Source organism: Aegilops tauschii, chromosome 1 (assembly GCF_002575655.3).
Source record: "Aegilops tauschii subsp. strangulata cultivar AL8/78 chromosome 1, Aet v6.0, whole genome shotgun sequence".
In the NCBI taxonomy this organism is placed as follows: domain Eukaryota; kingdom Viridiplantae; phylum Streptophyta; class Magnoliopsida; order Poales; family Poaceae; genus Aegilops; species Aegilops tauschii.
In genome coordinates, this window is record NC_053035.3 from 320,719,305 (window position 1) to 320,734,891 (window position 15,587).

Sequence of the window (15,587 nt, forward strand, 5' to 3'; positions counted from 1 at the left end):
CATGAATGATCTACACACTAATGCATACATATCCGGCTACAAAACTATGCATATCCAGCTACAAATAATCTACACAACAATGCATATCTGGCAAGTGTTGTACATATTAACAACCTACTTGCTCGATGATTTGCGCACCACTAGGCCACCGTGCGATGAGTTGCCTCAAGTGGCCACAATACTTCGACACGGCCTGTTGGATGGTGTGCCATAGATGGTTGAGGGAGTTCGATTCACAGTTGTGGATGATAGCGTCACAGTAGGCCGCGGAATGTTTGTGTTCATGGAACCAAGTATGAATGTTGGCCCAAAATGTTATGTCCTTTTGCTCCGTGTCATGGATTGAATCGAGGCTAGTAGCCAACCATGCATCGCACAACAACTCGTTCTTCCGCATGTTGAAGCTTTCTCCTATGTCGATCTTCTTTGAATCGCCACAGAAATCATCCAGATCATTGTCCTCGCCCTCCTCCTCCTCATGCCGTTGTCCGGTGGCCCAATCCTGCTGCTGTGTGTCCGCACTTAGCTGGTTGTAGTCCTGATGCGTGCCCGGCTGGGTTTAGGTGCCGAACTGGGTGTAATGTTGCGTGCTCGGTTGTTTCTAGGTGCCAGACTGGGTCGGTTCGGAGTCATCCACCAGCCCATTCTCATAGGCACCTCCTTCCGCCTCCCTCGTGCATGATCTCGTACATCCCCCTGTCTGTGCTGTCGTATGCCAGCTATCCCGCTTTAGGCATACTAGCGAACAGCGTGCGGGCACCCATATGCTCCACGCTTGTTGTCCACGTCCGGATAATCGGCGGAGATGAACACTCCGAGAAAAGCAGCATGTCGCGCTGACCTCGACTATGAATGGCACGGCGCGGGATGCCGGGGACTGCCTCCCCAGCTGCTTGGCGGCGTAGAAGTACATGGCCTTGTAATGTTTCAGCCATGGCGGCATCTGCATGATTGGTGAGGTCCCGCGGCCCGGGCCGCCCCGACCTCCACCTTGCCCGTGGCCTGCATGCCCACCGCCTCGTCTGTGACCAGCACACTCTCCACCGACCTTCTGCTTCTTGAGTTTTTCCTCCTTTGCGGCCTTGGCTTTGACGCGGCGATTTTGCTGTGTCACCGAGTTGATCTTCCGGGCGAGCGTGATGCTTGGATCCTCCACCATCTCCGTCCCCGTCAGGTTCTCCTCCGGATCCATGGGTCAGCGGCGGGAGGGAAGAAGAGAGTGGGGGAAAAGGGCGAGAATTTGGTGGAGAGTGGCGAGATGAAAGAAGTGAGTGAGGGATTTTACCGCGAAAATAGTGCAGGCAGCTACAAAATCGCGGGCTCCGCCACTCAGTTTCTGATGAGTCGGGGGTGCTGAAGTCCTACGCCGTTCGTGTCCGGACTCCGATAAAGTCCCCAATTTGTTTCGACTTTGCGAAAAAAATTATGGTTCAAACTGCTTCACGGATCGATGGGTCATCGTTGAATGGCTTACGGAGTCCGGACAGCTGCGTCATACCGAGGACGTTGGAGATGCCTGGTTGTAAACCTTGACGAGAAGCATTAATTAGCTAGCTGCTCGCGTTTTCGACGAACAGGAATGGGAGATCCGACGATCCAACGGCGAAAACGAAAGGAGGCGACCGCAAGAAACCGTGTCCAAAGAAAGAAAAAGGTGTGACCCACAAGCCTCTCGCTCGCCGCTCTTGCCCACCCACCCACGTAATATCCTTGCGGGAATATCCGCCACGTGGACGGCCACACGCGCGGAGCTCCCTCCCTTCCCTTCCCCAGCCCCGACCACCGAAACCAATCACCACTCCACAGTCAATCCCCTCCTCTCCTCTCCTCTCTCCTCCCGTCTCCTCTGCTCTCATCACCACCACACTTCGCTTCTCCTCCCAGCCCACCTCTCCTCTCCCCTCCCCTTCCGGCGTGCGCGGTTGCCTGGTTCCTACACCGGCGGGTGCGCTGGCGGCTCCGGGGATGACCAGGCGGTGCTCGCACTGCAGCCACAACGGCCACAACTCGCGGACGTGCCCCAACCGCGGGGTCAAGATCTTCGGGGTGCGCCTCACCGATGGATCCATCCGCAAGAGCGCCAGCATGGGGAACCTCTCCCTGCTCGGGGGATCCACCAGCGGCGGCGGCGGCGCATCCCCCGCTGACGTCGGCCACGACGCCGCCGCAGAGGGCTACGCCTCCGACGACTTCGTGCAGGGATCATCATCCGCCAACCGCGAGCGCAAGAAAGGTGGCCTGCTAATCTCTCTCTCCCTCCCTCCTCTAAAGACGTCTACTTTGTGGCTCAGTTCCTCAGCCGACGCAAAACCTCACTTAGTAGATTAGATCCTCTCAGCTCCAATTGTTTTTTCATGCCCGTGTATAATTCTTTTTGCGTGTGCTGCCCTGTCCAATTTTTGATTGAGATGGTACTGTTAGCTTTCAAAAATCCAGTTGGGAGAAGCTGCAATGGTATTTTCCAGCACTGTAGACTTGGATAACTTGATTCTTGAGCTAATAATCAACCCCCTGCATTAAATCGGTGCAAGGATGATGTATACACTGTGGATGTCGTTTGATTGGATCATGACTTATGACAGATGTTTTCAGAAGCTCAGGTATGGATTCGTTTAGCAGGGACTATGGATTGTCAAGAGCGGCGATCATAAGTGATTCCAGTGGAAAAAAGCGCGCGAAGGCGCTAGGCGACAATATAACGCATAGTGCTTAATCATGCTACGTGTGCGCTTAAGTGCACCTAGGTGAGATAAACGCTAGGCCGTGGCAAACCGCACAATTAACGCCTAGCGCTTTCTTTTCATTGGATGATTCATCATAAATTTGGCTTTGCTCTGTGCTTCCAGAAGCGTGTATAGAGCCACGTAAGACGCTGAGCTGACGAACTAACACGTAACGTAAAGTCTCACCTTTGGCATAAATGTGGTACTGCATTATGATGCAATCGATATTTATATAAAGCATTTTTAATTACCTGCACAGCTACATTCTGCAAGGAAAGATGTTAATTAAGATTAATTAGTTAATACCAGTGAATATTTGATGTACACATGCCAAAGCTTGACCGTCTTCATTGATTTTTATTACTGCTAGTTTCTTCTCACAATCCCTGAGTTGGTGATGACCAGTGATTAGTGTCTTTGTGTATTTAATCTTGGTTATCAAGGTTGGGGTTTTAATTTTCAAGTCAAGCTACAGCTGGAAATTCTTCAAAGCAAAACATATTTTTATTTATGGCGCTCTCCAATTTGGGATTATAACCAATAGAGGGTAACGACAGAATGTAGATTTAGTTGCCCTTTGCCTGTTTGTTGTTATCTATCCGAGCTAGAAAATTGGATTGTAATTTTGTAGTGTTGTCTTCTTGACGTTCTATATAGCTTGTCCAGGGATAGGAAAAACTTGACATTTGTTGCACCCTCTTTTTTTGTCTGGCTTCATTGTTTCATTTAAGGACATTTTACGTTTGTCAGTACTCTACTGATGCGGTGATGAATTTACCAGTTATGTTCACTAGCTGCTTCTAGTTTCATGTTCCCCCAGAGGTGTTTTTTTGTGTAATTTTAATGTGGTGATAATACACTCCTTAAAATGTTCCATTTAACACAAATACACAATAATAGTGTACTGTTTTTTCTTGTGCTTCTGTTTGTAAGTCGTCTGTTTTATCAGTTTCTGTATAGCTTGAGATGATAAGCCCTTACTGCATGGCTGTGTGCAACGTTTTATGTGCCATGCTCCTGATTAAGATGGCTTTTTGGCAGGGGTTCCTTGGACTGAAGAAGAACATCGGAGATTTTTGCTTGGACTGCAAAAGCTTGGAAAGGGTGATTGGCGAGGAATCTCTCGTAATTTTGTGGTCTCAAGAACACCTACTCAAGTAGCAAGCCATGCTCAGAAATATTTTATACGCCAAGCCAATATGAGCAGAAGGAAGAGAAGGTCTAGCCTCTTTGATTTGGTGCCTGATGAGGTAGGTTGCTACATCTTATGAATGATTATTACACCTGTGTGGCATAACTTGACCTGATTAGTAGTACCGCAAGGGGATTACTCGTTTCTGTGGTGGTAGTTACAATATCACTACCTTAGTTCCTCATGCTAGAAATCTATCTTTTTGAACAAATTGTGTAGTGTTGCATGGACAGTCATGCACTTCTCATCTCGCATTTCATTAGGAAGATATTAGTTTGCACTATGTATATAACTCAGAACTGAACGGTATCTTGTGTATTTTACAGTCAGACCTGCCACCCCTACCTGGTAATCAAGAACCTGAGGCCCAGATATTAAATCACCCACCATTACCTCCACCCATGGAGGAGGAGGAGGTAGAATCTATGGAGTCAGATACTTCTGTCATTGCAGAGAGTTCTTCCGCTTCTGCTATCATGCCTGAGAATTTGCAGTCGAGCTATCCGGTGCTAGTTCCAGCATATTTCTCACCATTCTTGCAATTCTCAGTTCCTTTCTGGCAAAATCAGAATGATGGAGATGATCTTGGACAAGGAACACATGAGATTGTTAAGCCTGTTCCGGTTCATTCAAAGAGTCCAATCAATGTTGATGAACTGGTGGGCATGTCGAAGCTAAGCATAGGGGATCCCAAGCAAGATACGGTATCTACCTCTCTTTCCTTAAAAATGGTAGGAGGTCAAAATAGACAATCGGCTTTCCAGGCAAATCTCCCAACGAGGGCTCAGGCCTGAGCCCCCTCAGCACACAAACTGCACTTAGATGAGCCCTGGCAAAAATAAGCTTTGCCTCTTTTCCTTTTCTTTTCTTTTTAAGATTAACTGTGGTCTGTAGTCTGTCCAATGTACCCTGTGTTGTAAGTTATGTTATGTATGGATGCATCTGTTGTTTGTATGGCACATGATATGCCCAGTGCATGTTGACAGAATCATTAATGTTAGTGCTGATCTCCAGGGTTGTACTGCAAACTCTTATATAAGAAAAAGAAATATCAGTCAGTTATTGGACCTTTGAAGTGAGCTCTGCTCATTCTGTTCTATACAATGGTCATTACTGAATGATGAAGCACTGTCTCCAGATTTTGTCCGGATACTGGAAATTTGGAGCTGGCTATCCAGTCACTCATTCAAGATCTTATAGTTGAAAGAAGCCATGCTAAATATTTTACCAATGACTGCTGCATGATTTTATTCTTATTTGGTTGGCATGTGTCTATATGGTTTAATGTATTTGTGGCAAGAACAAACGGATTATTGGATTCTCCTTCGGGACAGATGCTATATCTGGGATATTCCCTGGGACTGTACCTTTCAATCCTGATTCTGCATTTGCACTCACCTCCATTATGCACCAAGTGTTGCAAGTGTGGTTGGTGACAGACAGTAGTGGCTAGTGGCCAGTCCCTTTCAGATATATCGACATATTTCCAAGCTATTGGGTTGTGCACGAGTGCACCGTTTGGCCATCCAAGGACCTGTCACTTTTACATCTTTAGCAAAAGTCATGATGCATAATCAGACAATCCAGCTCCTCTGACTCTGAGAGACGGTTCACTTGTACTATCTTTTTTCTCTGAAATTCCAGTTACTTCATATCAGTAATCTCACCGTTTGAAATGGCCATATGTAGGAACTGGCAACAGCAACCACAGGTCTGTCAGGTGACACAATTAGATGCAATCATACTTACAAACTTATCTGCTAATTAAAATCCTGTACCATGTTTGTCCTTGCAGTCTGATGGAAATACATTCAAGTTCAGAAGTCGCTAGGAGCTTGGCGAGTCGATTTTCTTTTCTTGCCTCTCCTTTTCTTCCTCTTCCTTATCACCTTCCTCCCCAACAATCTTCTTCCAGAACCAATGCCTCCTCCAGACCTGCTCCATCTGCTCCATCGGAAGCTTCTTTGTTTCTGGCAGGAACAGATAGACCACTAGCGTCATCACGCATATCCACGCGGCAAAGAGGAAGAACGTCCCCGACTTGATGCGGCAGAGGACGGCCAGAAATGTCTGGCCGATCACAAACGTCATCAAGAAGACCACGGCGACCACAATGCTCTGCCCTGCTGATCTGATCTCCAGTGGGCAGATCTCAGTAGGGACGAGGAACGTGAGAGGTCCCCATGACCATGCAAAGCCCGCCACAAACACGCACATGGTGATCAACACAAGGAAAGCATAGTCCTTATCCATCAACCCATTGTCCTTGAACTCTGCAGCTAGGATGGCGCCGACAGCGAGCTGCGACAAGATCATCTGGATCCCTCCTACGAGGAAGAGCTTCCTGCGCCCGAACCTGTCGACCACCAACATCGCTATGATGTTAGCAAATGTCGCGCAGAGACGCGTGACCACCGACGACAGGAGGGAGGCACTCTCCTTGAGGCCGATTGTCCGGAACATCACCGGGGCATAGAAGTTCATCACATTGATCCCGGTGAGCTGGTTGAAGAAAGGGATCAAGAGCACCATGGCAAGCTGTGGCCTGTACTTCCTCTTGAATATCTTCCTGAATGGATATCTGGCTGCCCTCGAGAGGTTGCTGGCAGAGACCAAGTCATCCAGCTCATTCTGCACCGAGGTGGTTCCACGCAACTTCTGGAGCAGGGCTCTCGCCTTGTCGGTGTCGCCGTCCCGCTGGATTATGAAGCTTGGCGTCTCGGGGAGGAAGATTGCACCGATGGTCAGGAATGTAGCAGGGACTGCGGCCATGGACAGGGATATCCTCCAGCCCCACCCTGCTGCGAGTTTCACCACACAGTAGTTGAGGATGTTTGCAATGAGAATGCCGATGCTGATGCTGAGCTCGAATCCATTGTTGATCGCACCGCGGTACTGCGGTGGCGCCATTTCTGACAGGTACAATGGGATCGACTGGAAGAAAAATAAGTAACAGTAACCACAGTAAGGTATTTAGTGTACTTCACAATGTATTTTTAGAGAAAGAAAAATATTATCCACAAACATCACATGCACTTGCTACAAGATAACACAACTTACCGGGTAGTCAATGCAATGATTCTTTGGGATTTGGGAGACAGACATGTAAATTGTCATTGTAAACATGTAGCTATCCATTGTCATCAACTTGGAGGTTGGGACAAATTACATCTACAGGAATCTTATGTCTGTACACAGAACTTGTGTCACTGTTTCTCCAGCTCCACACATCCACACAAGATTTGTGAACTGATGCAGGGTTCGGAAGGATGATCTCTCTATATTATCCAAAAGAAATTTATACATGTCTGACGAAACTTCGCTGTGCTACAGATTTTCTTAATCTCCTGAACCACATGTACACGCTGACTTAAAGATCATTGGCTTGAATTACTGGAGAGAGAGTTACCTGGTTAGTGAACCCCAGGCCTATTCCCAGCAGGATCCGGTTGAGGAGCAGCATGGGCACGTTCACGGCTGCTCCCCCGAACGCCGAGCCGGCGATGAAGACGGTTCCCCCGATCAGCATCGATGCGCGGCGGCCAAACCTCCTCGTGACAAACGACGCAAACAGCGTCGCAATGAGGCCGGCGATGTAGAGGGAGGAGGTGAAGACGGTGAGGAGCTCGCTGTCGAATTGGCAGTAGTTGCTGACGTTGCTGTCCTGCTTGTGGCGGTACACCTCCGGGAAGAACGTCTTCAGAAATGAGTCCATGGAGGTGACACCACCTACAAAAATTCAGAACCGCATGCATTCAGTTTCAGGGAATTTGGAAGAATGCATACGCAGAACTAAGTTCATCGCGTAATGTCGACCGAATCCATTGCCCAATGATGGATTAAACGCATGCTTTTTTTTTCCTTTTCTTAGTCTTCTATAATCCCTCTAAAAGGCCTAGCCCTAGATCATTTTGACCTGAAGAAAAATGGAACAGAGGAAAGCACCCTGAACACTCATCAGCTTTTGTGTCCCAATAATGGAAGAGAAAATCTCCATCTCCACAAGTAAGCCATGAATGCGATTTTAATTCCTTCCAAGTCCAACGTCTAACTTTGAGTTCTCATATTCCTTTCCGTTGAGCCCAAGAAGGTTAACAATCTACTCTAGAAAGAAAGGAAGAAGATAGGCATACCGGAGATGCCGAGGTCGTAGCCGAAGAGGATGCCGCCGCTGCCGGCGACGATGCAGGTCAGCACCACGAACGGCGTCACCCGGCCGCTGTACCCGCCGGAGCCGGCGGCCGGCGCGTCCACGAACGCCCCTATCGCCATCACTCCCTGCCCTTGCTCTCCCACTCCTAGTCCAAGGGCAGAGTGTCGTGTCGCGGGACAGAGGGAGGGAGAGAAAGAGGATATAGAAATTTATCGGCGGATGGATTGCTGACGTTGCGCCCACTCCGGCGGAAAAACGGCCGCACGTCGCCGGCGAGGTTGACTGACACCTTTGACTACCTCTGGGGTCCCACTCGTCGGTGGCCCTGTGGATTGGATTCTGGGATTTTGTTTTTAATTGCGGGTGGAAATGATATGAGCAGGCCCACTTGAGCCCAACTAATTAGATGGGCCAGGAGGTAGCTCGGTTACTCACTTGGTATCGGATGCAACCGTAAGATCCAATCTGCCGGTGGCCGCCGGCGAGATGGACCTGCCGGCGAACCGCGGTCGGTGGCGCAGGCGGAGCGCACGGTCGCACGTGCCGCTACTCGTGGCCATCTTTTTCCTCCTCCTCCCGGCATCCCTCCTGCTCTCCTCCGCCTACTCCTCCCTGCTCCGCTCCCTCCTCCCCTTCTCCGCCTCCGCCCCCGGCAGTGGCGGCGGCACCCTGAGGTGTGGGCGCTCGGCGGAGCTGGAGGGAGAGAGGTTCCTGTGGTACGCGCCGCACAGCGGGTTCAGCAACCAGGTGGGCGAGCTGCGGAACGCTGCGGTGGCGGCCGCGCTGCTCAACCGCACCCTCGTCGTGCCCCCCGTGCTCGACCACCACGCCGTCGCCCTCGGGAGCTGCCCCAAGTTCAGGGTCGCCGAACCCTCCGACCTCCGAGCCGCCGTCTGGGACCACGCCATGCAGCTCCTCCGGGAGCAGAGGTAAGGCTCACACCACACCTTCTCTGCGTTGCGTCTGCTCGGTTTACTGATTGTTTGGAAGATCACGATGTTCTTTAGTAAAATCAATCATGTTGCGAGATATTAGAGCTTCATTACAATGTTAACAATGCAAGCACCAAAATGTGAGAATGCTAGGCAATTTTCATGATTTGGAATCACACTGATTCTTTTTCGTAATTGATGGAGACTCCAGTGCGGTGAGATTGCTGCCAAGAGGAATGTGAATATAGAGATGTAATGTGGTTGTTACACACGTACACTGGCAGAGTACTCACTTTACTGATTAGCACAATAGTGATATAATTTTTCAAGTTTGCAGTGTTCATAATAGGTTTCCATGTTCACTTTTTACGTTTCAGGTATGTTTCGATGGGTGACATAGTTGATCTGTCCCCACTGAAGCCTTTGGTTAAGACAATTGATTTCAGGGTGTTTGTTTCATTATGGTGCGGTGTAGATATGCGGAAAACTTGCTTTTCTGGGTTGTGCTGTGCTGTTTCTGGCGGTGGATCATTGCCAAGTGACTACGATAGATGCCGATCTTTGTTGTGTGGTTTAGAAGGCAGTGAAAGTAGTGGTTGTGTGTATCCTGTTCAGGATGATTGTAGAACAACAGTCTGGACATATCAGGAGAGTAATGATGGAGCACTGGATTCGTTTCAACCAGATGAAGAGTTAAAAAGGAAGAAGAAGATATCATATGTTAGGAGGCGTAAAGATATATACAAGAGTTTAGGGCCTGGTAATAAAGCTGAGGATGCTACCTTGTTGGCCTTCGGGACACTTTTTTCAGCACCATACAAGGGATCAGAGTCTTATTTTGATATCCATGAATCACCAAAGGATCATAGATTACAGAATCTACTTGAGAAAATCGAGTTCCTTCCTTTTGCCCCAGAGATTATGGCTGCAGGGACGGAGCTTGCTAAGAGCAAGATTAAGGAGCCTTTTCTTTGCGCACAACTAAGATTGTTAGATGGCCAATTTAAGAATCACTGGAAATCTACCTTTTCTGCCCTTAAGGAGAAGCTGAAATCTCTTGAGGTGGAAATGAAGACAAACAAGAACAGTGGTTCGGTTCACATTTTCCTCATGACTGATCTTCCCAGAGCAAACTGGACAAAAACCTATCTCGCAGATATTGCAAAAGATGGGAAATATCAACTGTACACCCTGAAGGAAAATGATGTTCTGCAGACTGCCGAGAAGCTTATGGCTGCTGAACATGGCATAAGGTCTGGATTCCTTCCAAAGATCAGAGACAACACGAACAAGGATTGTGATCCAGTTCAACTACCGGAAATTTTATTATACATCGAAGAATCTGTTTGCAGCTGTGCATCACTCGGATTTGTGGGGACTGCTGGATCAACCATAGCAGGAAGTATAGAAACAATGAGGAAGAACAATGTGTGCAAATTGTAGGAGAACTACATTATTTGTGCAAGCTGCCACAAAGTGACAAAACTAACCGGTGCTACTTAACGAGTTAATTCAGTGGGGGCTGTTGCACTACAGAGAGCTGAATCATTGCACACTAGAGACTGAGAAACCAGTTTCATGCTCAGGTTCTACGACTCTACAATGTTGAGCATCTACTGCGGTATATTAAAATTCAAACCACACACTCTCTCTCTTTTCCTTTGTTTCAGTTGCGTAGATAGACACGGCTCATTGTTTGCGAGCTATGCCTAAATTATGTTGCGTTTCATCCTCCAATTTTGTCATGACAGGCGAGGACAGAGATAGCTTGTGTAGACGACTGTTGGAATCAAACAGATTTCATGGGCTCTCTTCTTGTTACAGATTCATCATCCATGCATGTCCTTGTTTAGCAAGTTTTTTTAATAAGGAAATGAGTGTAAAAATCTAACTATTTGTGTATATCTAACTGTACTGTAATGCACAACTTTACAGTGATAAACAAGCTGTAGTAGTCCCAGAAGCTTGGCTTAGCTAGAAATCATCATTTGCTAGTGAGTTATTTCTATCAATAGAAACTTCTACCCCTTGATGCTGCATCTCACACATAATTATACACTTATATTTTGACTGTTGATCAAATTGCAACACTTCTTTTTTCTTTTCTTGAAAATGAATTAATCTCGATTCTCTTTTGGCTAAGATTTTCAACTCTGTAGGAACATTCTGCCGTACAGTTATTCTACAGTATGGCATGTCTAGACGCTAAGTTGTACACGATGCGCTTAGTGTGAGGGCTACATGGAGGCCGTTTTAAAAATACGGGTTTCCACAGGGCAAAAAAAAAAAAAACTGGGAAAAAAATTGTACATACAGAAATACATATATAACACGTTTGAGAAAAGTTTCATAACGATGTACTTTCATATGTGGCGTAGACAAAAAAGACAAATACATACTTTAAATGGGACAATTTGTTGGGCAGGGATTTTTTTGTGTGTAAATCATAATATTTTTAATGAAACTTTATAGATCCGACGCAAATATGTATATGTTTTCACATGATTTTTATATTTTTTGAGACTTCAAAACATCATTTTCGTTTAAAAAAATAATAATGGGCTCCATGTAGCCCGTCCTACACAACTTCACAATCCGAGATAGTGCACTATTTAAAACTATCATATTAATACATAAGCTACATCTTTATTAAATGTGAATGCTTATATAGGTGGCCACGCGTCAGGTTGGTAGGATCGGATGGCCGCCTAACTGTCTGTTCAAACAACATCCGTTCGTTGATTCACTTATCTCCTACACATACGCTAATTCCACATTGTCGATCCCATCTCACTCCCAAATGGCTAATTTGCACTTCTTAGGTTAGATGTACTCTCGCCGTCTGCTTGAACCTAATATAAGATCTTCCCCTGTCCCATATCACCAATTGCTCCCATATCACCTCCCTCGCCACAACAAGGATGCAAAATCCCCAAAGTAATACCACAACAAAGTGAACAAACAATGGCTCGTGTGCAACATGTAAGACATGCGTACTGCTATTAATTTAAATAAGCTTTGTGAATAAATGTTATACAACAACTGAGCGCAACATCAAAGATAGAAACCACCATGCAACATGCAACAAACCTGGAAAATTCAATGTTGTGCTAAAATCGAAGTGTTACAATGTGTGTTGCCTTGTCTTGCACATCACAAAATGATATTCCAGTGAACAAACTACTGCAACAAAGTCCGATAAATGCCTTAAAATGATATTCCACTACCTTTCTTATTTTAAGATTTTGAACATGCTTGTTGGTGCATTAGTCTCCACATCTACGGAAGGCGAGGGAGCATAAGCCCTCGTCAGTGCAAGCACTAATCCTGATGTCACAACCCCTCCTCGTCGACGTTGATGATGGGCTCCTTGTGCTAATCATCCGTGGTGGCTTGCTAGAGCTCACGAGGTTGTTAGTGTTCACATACATGAATGCATCAGGAGAAAGCAGATGCAGTAATGAGACCCTTACAAATATAGCTTATGAGATGATGGTGTCTTCCTCTTCAGAGCTTGAGGTCGTTCAAGGCGTAAGGGCTAAGAAGGACGTGGTGGAAGGGTAGTGATGTAGGGTGGAACCCTATTTGGCCGATCTTTCACGATTGGAGGGGAAATCCCGCGAAGAACACGAGAGGGAAAACACTCAATCAACAAGATCCAAATCACACATGTGCTAAATCCACATACACATAAGAGGTGCAAGATCCAAAGTCAACACAAGAGAGTACAAAGGGTAGCTAGTTCATCCCAATCCTTGGAGGAGAGAGGTCTTGAATCCTAGAAGGATCTTCCCATGAAGGGGTCTTGAATCCACTTGGGGGATCTTCTCACTTGGAGGTCTCACTACTGGAATTAGCTTATTTGCTGTCTGCCCACTCTTTGTCGTCCGCTTGCTGACGGCAAAGAGTCAGCCACAAGAAAACGGACGGCAAAGATGTGGCTGATGGCAAACGAAGTCTTTGCCATCAGCCAGTTCTTTGCCATCCGCTGGCTGACGGCAAAGAATCTTTGCCGTCCGCTAGCAGACGACAAAGAGGTGGGTGGGTCCAGTTATTTTTTAACCAACTCAAGCCCACCGGCCCCACCTCTTTGCCGTCCGCAAGCAGACGACAAAGAATCTTTGCCCACCGTTGGCTGGCGGCAAAGAGGCGGGTACGTTAACGGCCGTCCCGCCCCCCTCTCTTCTCTCCACTCTCTCATTCCTCCCCACCCACACCCGCGCCGTCGCCGCCGACCCCGTCTGCCGTAGCCGGCCGCCCCGCACCCCTCCCCTGCGCCCCCCGACCTCCACCGCACCCCCGCCGCCCCTTCCACGTCGCCCCACCCCCTCCCCTCCGTCGCCATCCCCCACCCACACCGGCCCGCGCCGCCGCCACCGACCCCGTCCGGCGTAGCCGGCCGCCCCGCACCCCTTCCCGACCTCCACCGCGGCCCCGCCGCCTCTTCCACGTCGGGCAGCCGCGCTGTGGCCGTCCCTGCCCCGTCGCCGTCCCCGCCCCGTCCTGCCGCGGCCGTCCGGCCTCCCCCTCCACCGGGTCGCCGCCTCCTCCAGCGGCTGCCGCAACCATCCGGCCTCCCCCTCCACCAGGTGAGCTTCTCCCCCTTTTTTGTTTAATTAGTTTTTTTTCTTTTAGTTTAGTTTCTGTTTTAGTTATAGTTTAGTTTTAGTTTTAGTTTTAGTTTAGTTTTAGTTTAGATTAGTTTTAATTTTAGTTTATTTTAGTTTAGTTTATTTTAGATTAGTTTTAGTTTTAGTTTATTTTAGTTTAGTTTATTTTAGATTAGTTTTAGTTTTAGTTTAGAAGAAGAAGTAGAAGGAGGAGGGAGGAACAAGAGGAGGGAGAAGAAGAAAGAAGAAAAGAAGAAGAAGAGGAAAAAGGAGAAGAAGAAGAAGAAGAAGAAGAAGAAGAAGAAGAGGAGGAGGAGGAGGAGGAGGAGAAGAAGAAAGAAGAAGAAGAAGAAAGAGGAGAGGAGGAGAAGAAGAAGAAGAAGAAGAAAGAGGAGAGGAGGAGGAGGAGAAGAAGAAGAAGAAGAAGAGAAGAAGAAAAGGAAAAAAGAGACCCCGACCCGACCCCCGATCGACACGCCGACACCTCGGCATGACACCCCGACCCCGACCCCTGACACCCTGACACCACACCCTAACCCCGACCCTGACACCCCGGCCCCGACACCCCGACACCCTGACACCACACCCCGACCCCATATATATTTGTGTTGATCGGGTGTATTTTTATTATGGTCATGATTATGATACACTTAAATTATATACATATTATTATGTTCATGTCAGGTATCCAAAAATTTTATGTTGTACTAATTTCGTTTACTTTTTGTCATTGCAGGTGTTGACAGGATGGTGGGCAAGGGTCCAAAGCGCCCCGATCCTTCTGCGAGCGCTACTGGGAGGGGTGGTTCCATTATTGCAGCCCAGCCCCTCCGGAGAGCGCTGCTAGACAGTATGCAGACAACTGCGGCGGGCGCTTCTTCTTCGGCTGGGAGAGGTCGGGGGAGGATGAAGAAGCCTGCTAGAGGTGGACGTGGCAGTGGGAGAGGTAGGAAGGCTGTTACGCCTTCCTCGCCGCCACCCTCAGCTGATTCACCCGACCACAGGAGTGCTACCTTTGACGTGGACCCATCTCGGACTCCGGTCCATGAGCCTCCGATCGCTGATCCTTCCCCCACCGGACTCGGGTCGCCGATCCTTCGCCCCACGTGAGTCCGGTCCCGAGTCTTTGTCTCAGAAGACTTCGGTCACGGGGTCTTCGTCCCAGAAGACTCCGGTCATGGGGCCTTCAGGCCACGAGACTCCGGAGGCTAGTGGCCCGGAGGATGGTAGCGAGGACACCTTTTCAGATGATAGCTACAGCGACGACGAGCTGGTTGAGAAGGGCAAGAAGGTCTACAAGCGTGGCTGTACAAAGCTCCCGCCCGTGCCGACGACCCCCGACCAGAGGTGGTTGATTGCGCCTAAAGGGTTGAAGTAAGTGCATTTACTATTTTTTAACCTTTTGCCTTCATGTTCCTTCAAATTAATATCTAATGCGTTGGCCTTGTCATACTGCAGGGGCTGGGTACGCCCCCGTGGTGCCCGTAGGCCCAACCAGGTCCTTGGTGTGCTTTGCCGGCAGCACTTCCCTGGGTGGGTCTCGTTGCCCGGTGAGGGTCAGGTTCCACAGCTAGCACTAACCTGGGAGCTGTACTCGGTTGCCCCGGCCCCGCCGGAGGAGAGGGTCGACGGTGTCTTGTGCGAGACGGTGGCCGACATTGTGTTCCGTCGGTTTTGGGAAATTTCTCCTTTACGGAATTAAAAATCAACACTACCTAGTGATTGTACTAATCAGTGTTGTCTTGTTTGATTGCAGACCTTCTACAGGGTTTCAGAGGGAGAGCAGGAGGCCACGTGTATGGTTGTCGAAAACGAGTGCAAGCGCCTACTTCAGAACTTAAGGCACGAGGCTCGGGTGCAGGCCGTTCGAGACTACTACGCCTCGGAGGGTATTAGGAGGGGCAAGCAGAAGTGTCGCGGCAAGTTTCTGAGTAAGGAGAAGTACATGCAGGTAATTACCTATTCTTAAGGCCTTGA

At 48.3% G+C, this 15,587-nt stretch overlaps 3 protein-coding genes across 5 annotated transcripts; 2 read left to right on the forward strand and 1 right to left on the reverse strand.

Moving 5' to 3' along the window:
• The first annotated feature begins 1,737 nt into the window (after window positions 1-1,737).
• On the forward strand, window positions 1,738-4,984 carry LOC109755147 (transcription factor MYBS3). Its single transcript, XM_020314032.4, has 3 exons — window positions 1,738-2,233; window positions 3,765-3,973; window positions 4,242-4,984. The coding sequence occupies exons 1-3, from the start codon at window positions 1,966-1,968 to the stop codon at window positions 4,707-4,709; spliced, it is 945 nt and encodes a 314-aa protein (XP_020169621.1). The 5' UTR covers window positions 1,738-1,965; the 3' UTR covers window positions 4,710-4,984.
• On the reverse strand, window positions 4,186-8,311 carry LOC109755145 (hexose carrier protein HEX6). Of its 2 annotated transcripts, XM_020314029.4 has the most exons (4): window positions 8,049-8,311; window positions 7,325-7,644; window positions 5,694-6,849; window positions 5,380-5,607 (listed from the first exon to the last, which is right to left on the reverse strand). In XM_020314029.4, the coding sequence occupies exons 1-3, from the start codon at window positions 8,185-8,187 to the stop codon at window positions 5,743-5,745; spliced, it is 1,566 nt and encodes a 521-aa protein (XP_020169618.1). In that variant the 5' UTR covers window positions 8,188-8,311; the 3' UTR covers window positions 5,380-5,607; window positions 5,694-5,742. The 2 variants fall into 2 exon arrangements, with proteins under 2 accessions (XP_020169617.1, XP_020169618.1); XM_020314028.4 differs by having other exon boundaries at window positions 4,186-6,849.
• Window positions 8,312-8,402: 91 nt separating this feature from the next.
• On the forward strand, window positions 8,403-11,028 carry LOC109755146 (O-fucosyltransferase 30). 2 transcript variants are annotated; one of them, XR_002230858.4, is made up of 3 exons: window positions 8,403-8,997; window positions 9,378-10,621; window positions 10,752-11,028. XR_002230858.4 is itself a non-coding variant. In XM_020314031.4 (2 exons), the coding sequence occupies exons 1-2, from the start codon at window positions 8,555-8,557 to the stop codon at window positions 10,441-10,443; spliced, it is 1,509 nt and encodes a 502-aa protein (XP_020169620.1). In that variant the 5' UTR covers window positions 8,403-8,554; the 3' UTR covers window positions 10,444-11,028. The 2 variants fall into 2 exon arrangements, 1 of the variants encoding a protein (XP_020169620.1); XM_020314031.4 differs by having other exon boundaries at window positions 9,378-11,028.
• The last annotated feature ends 4,559 nt before the right edge of the window (window positions 11,029-15,587 follow it).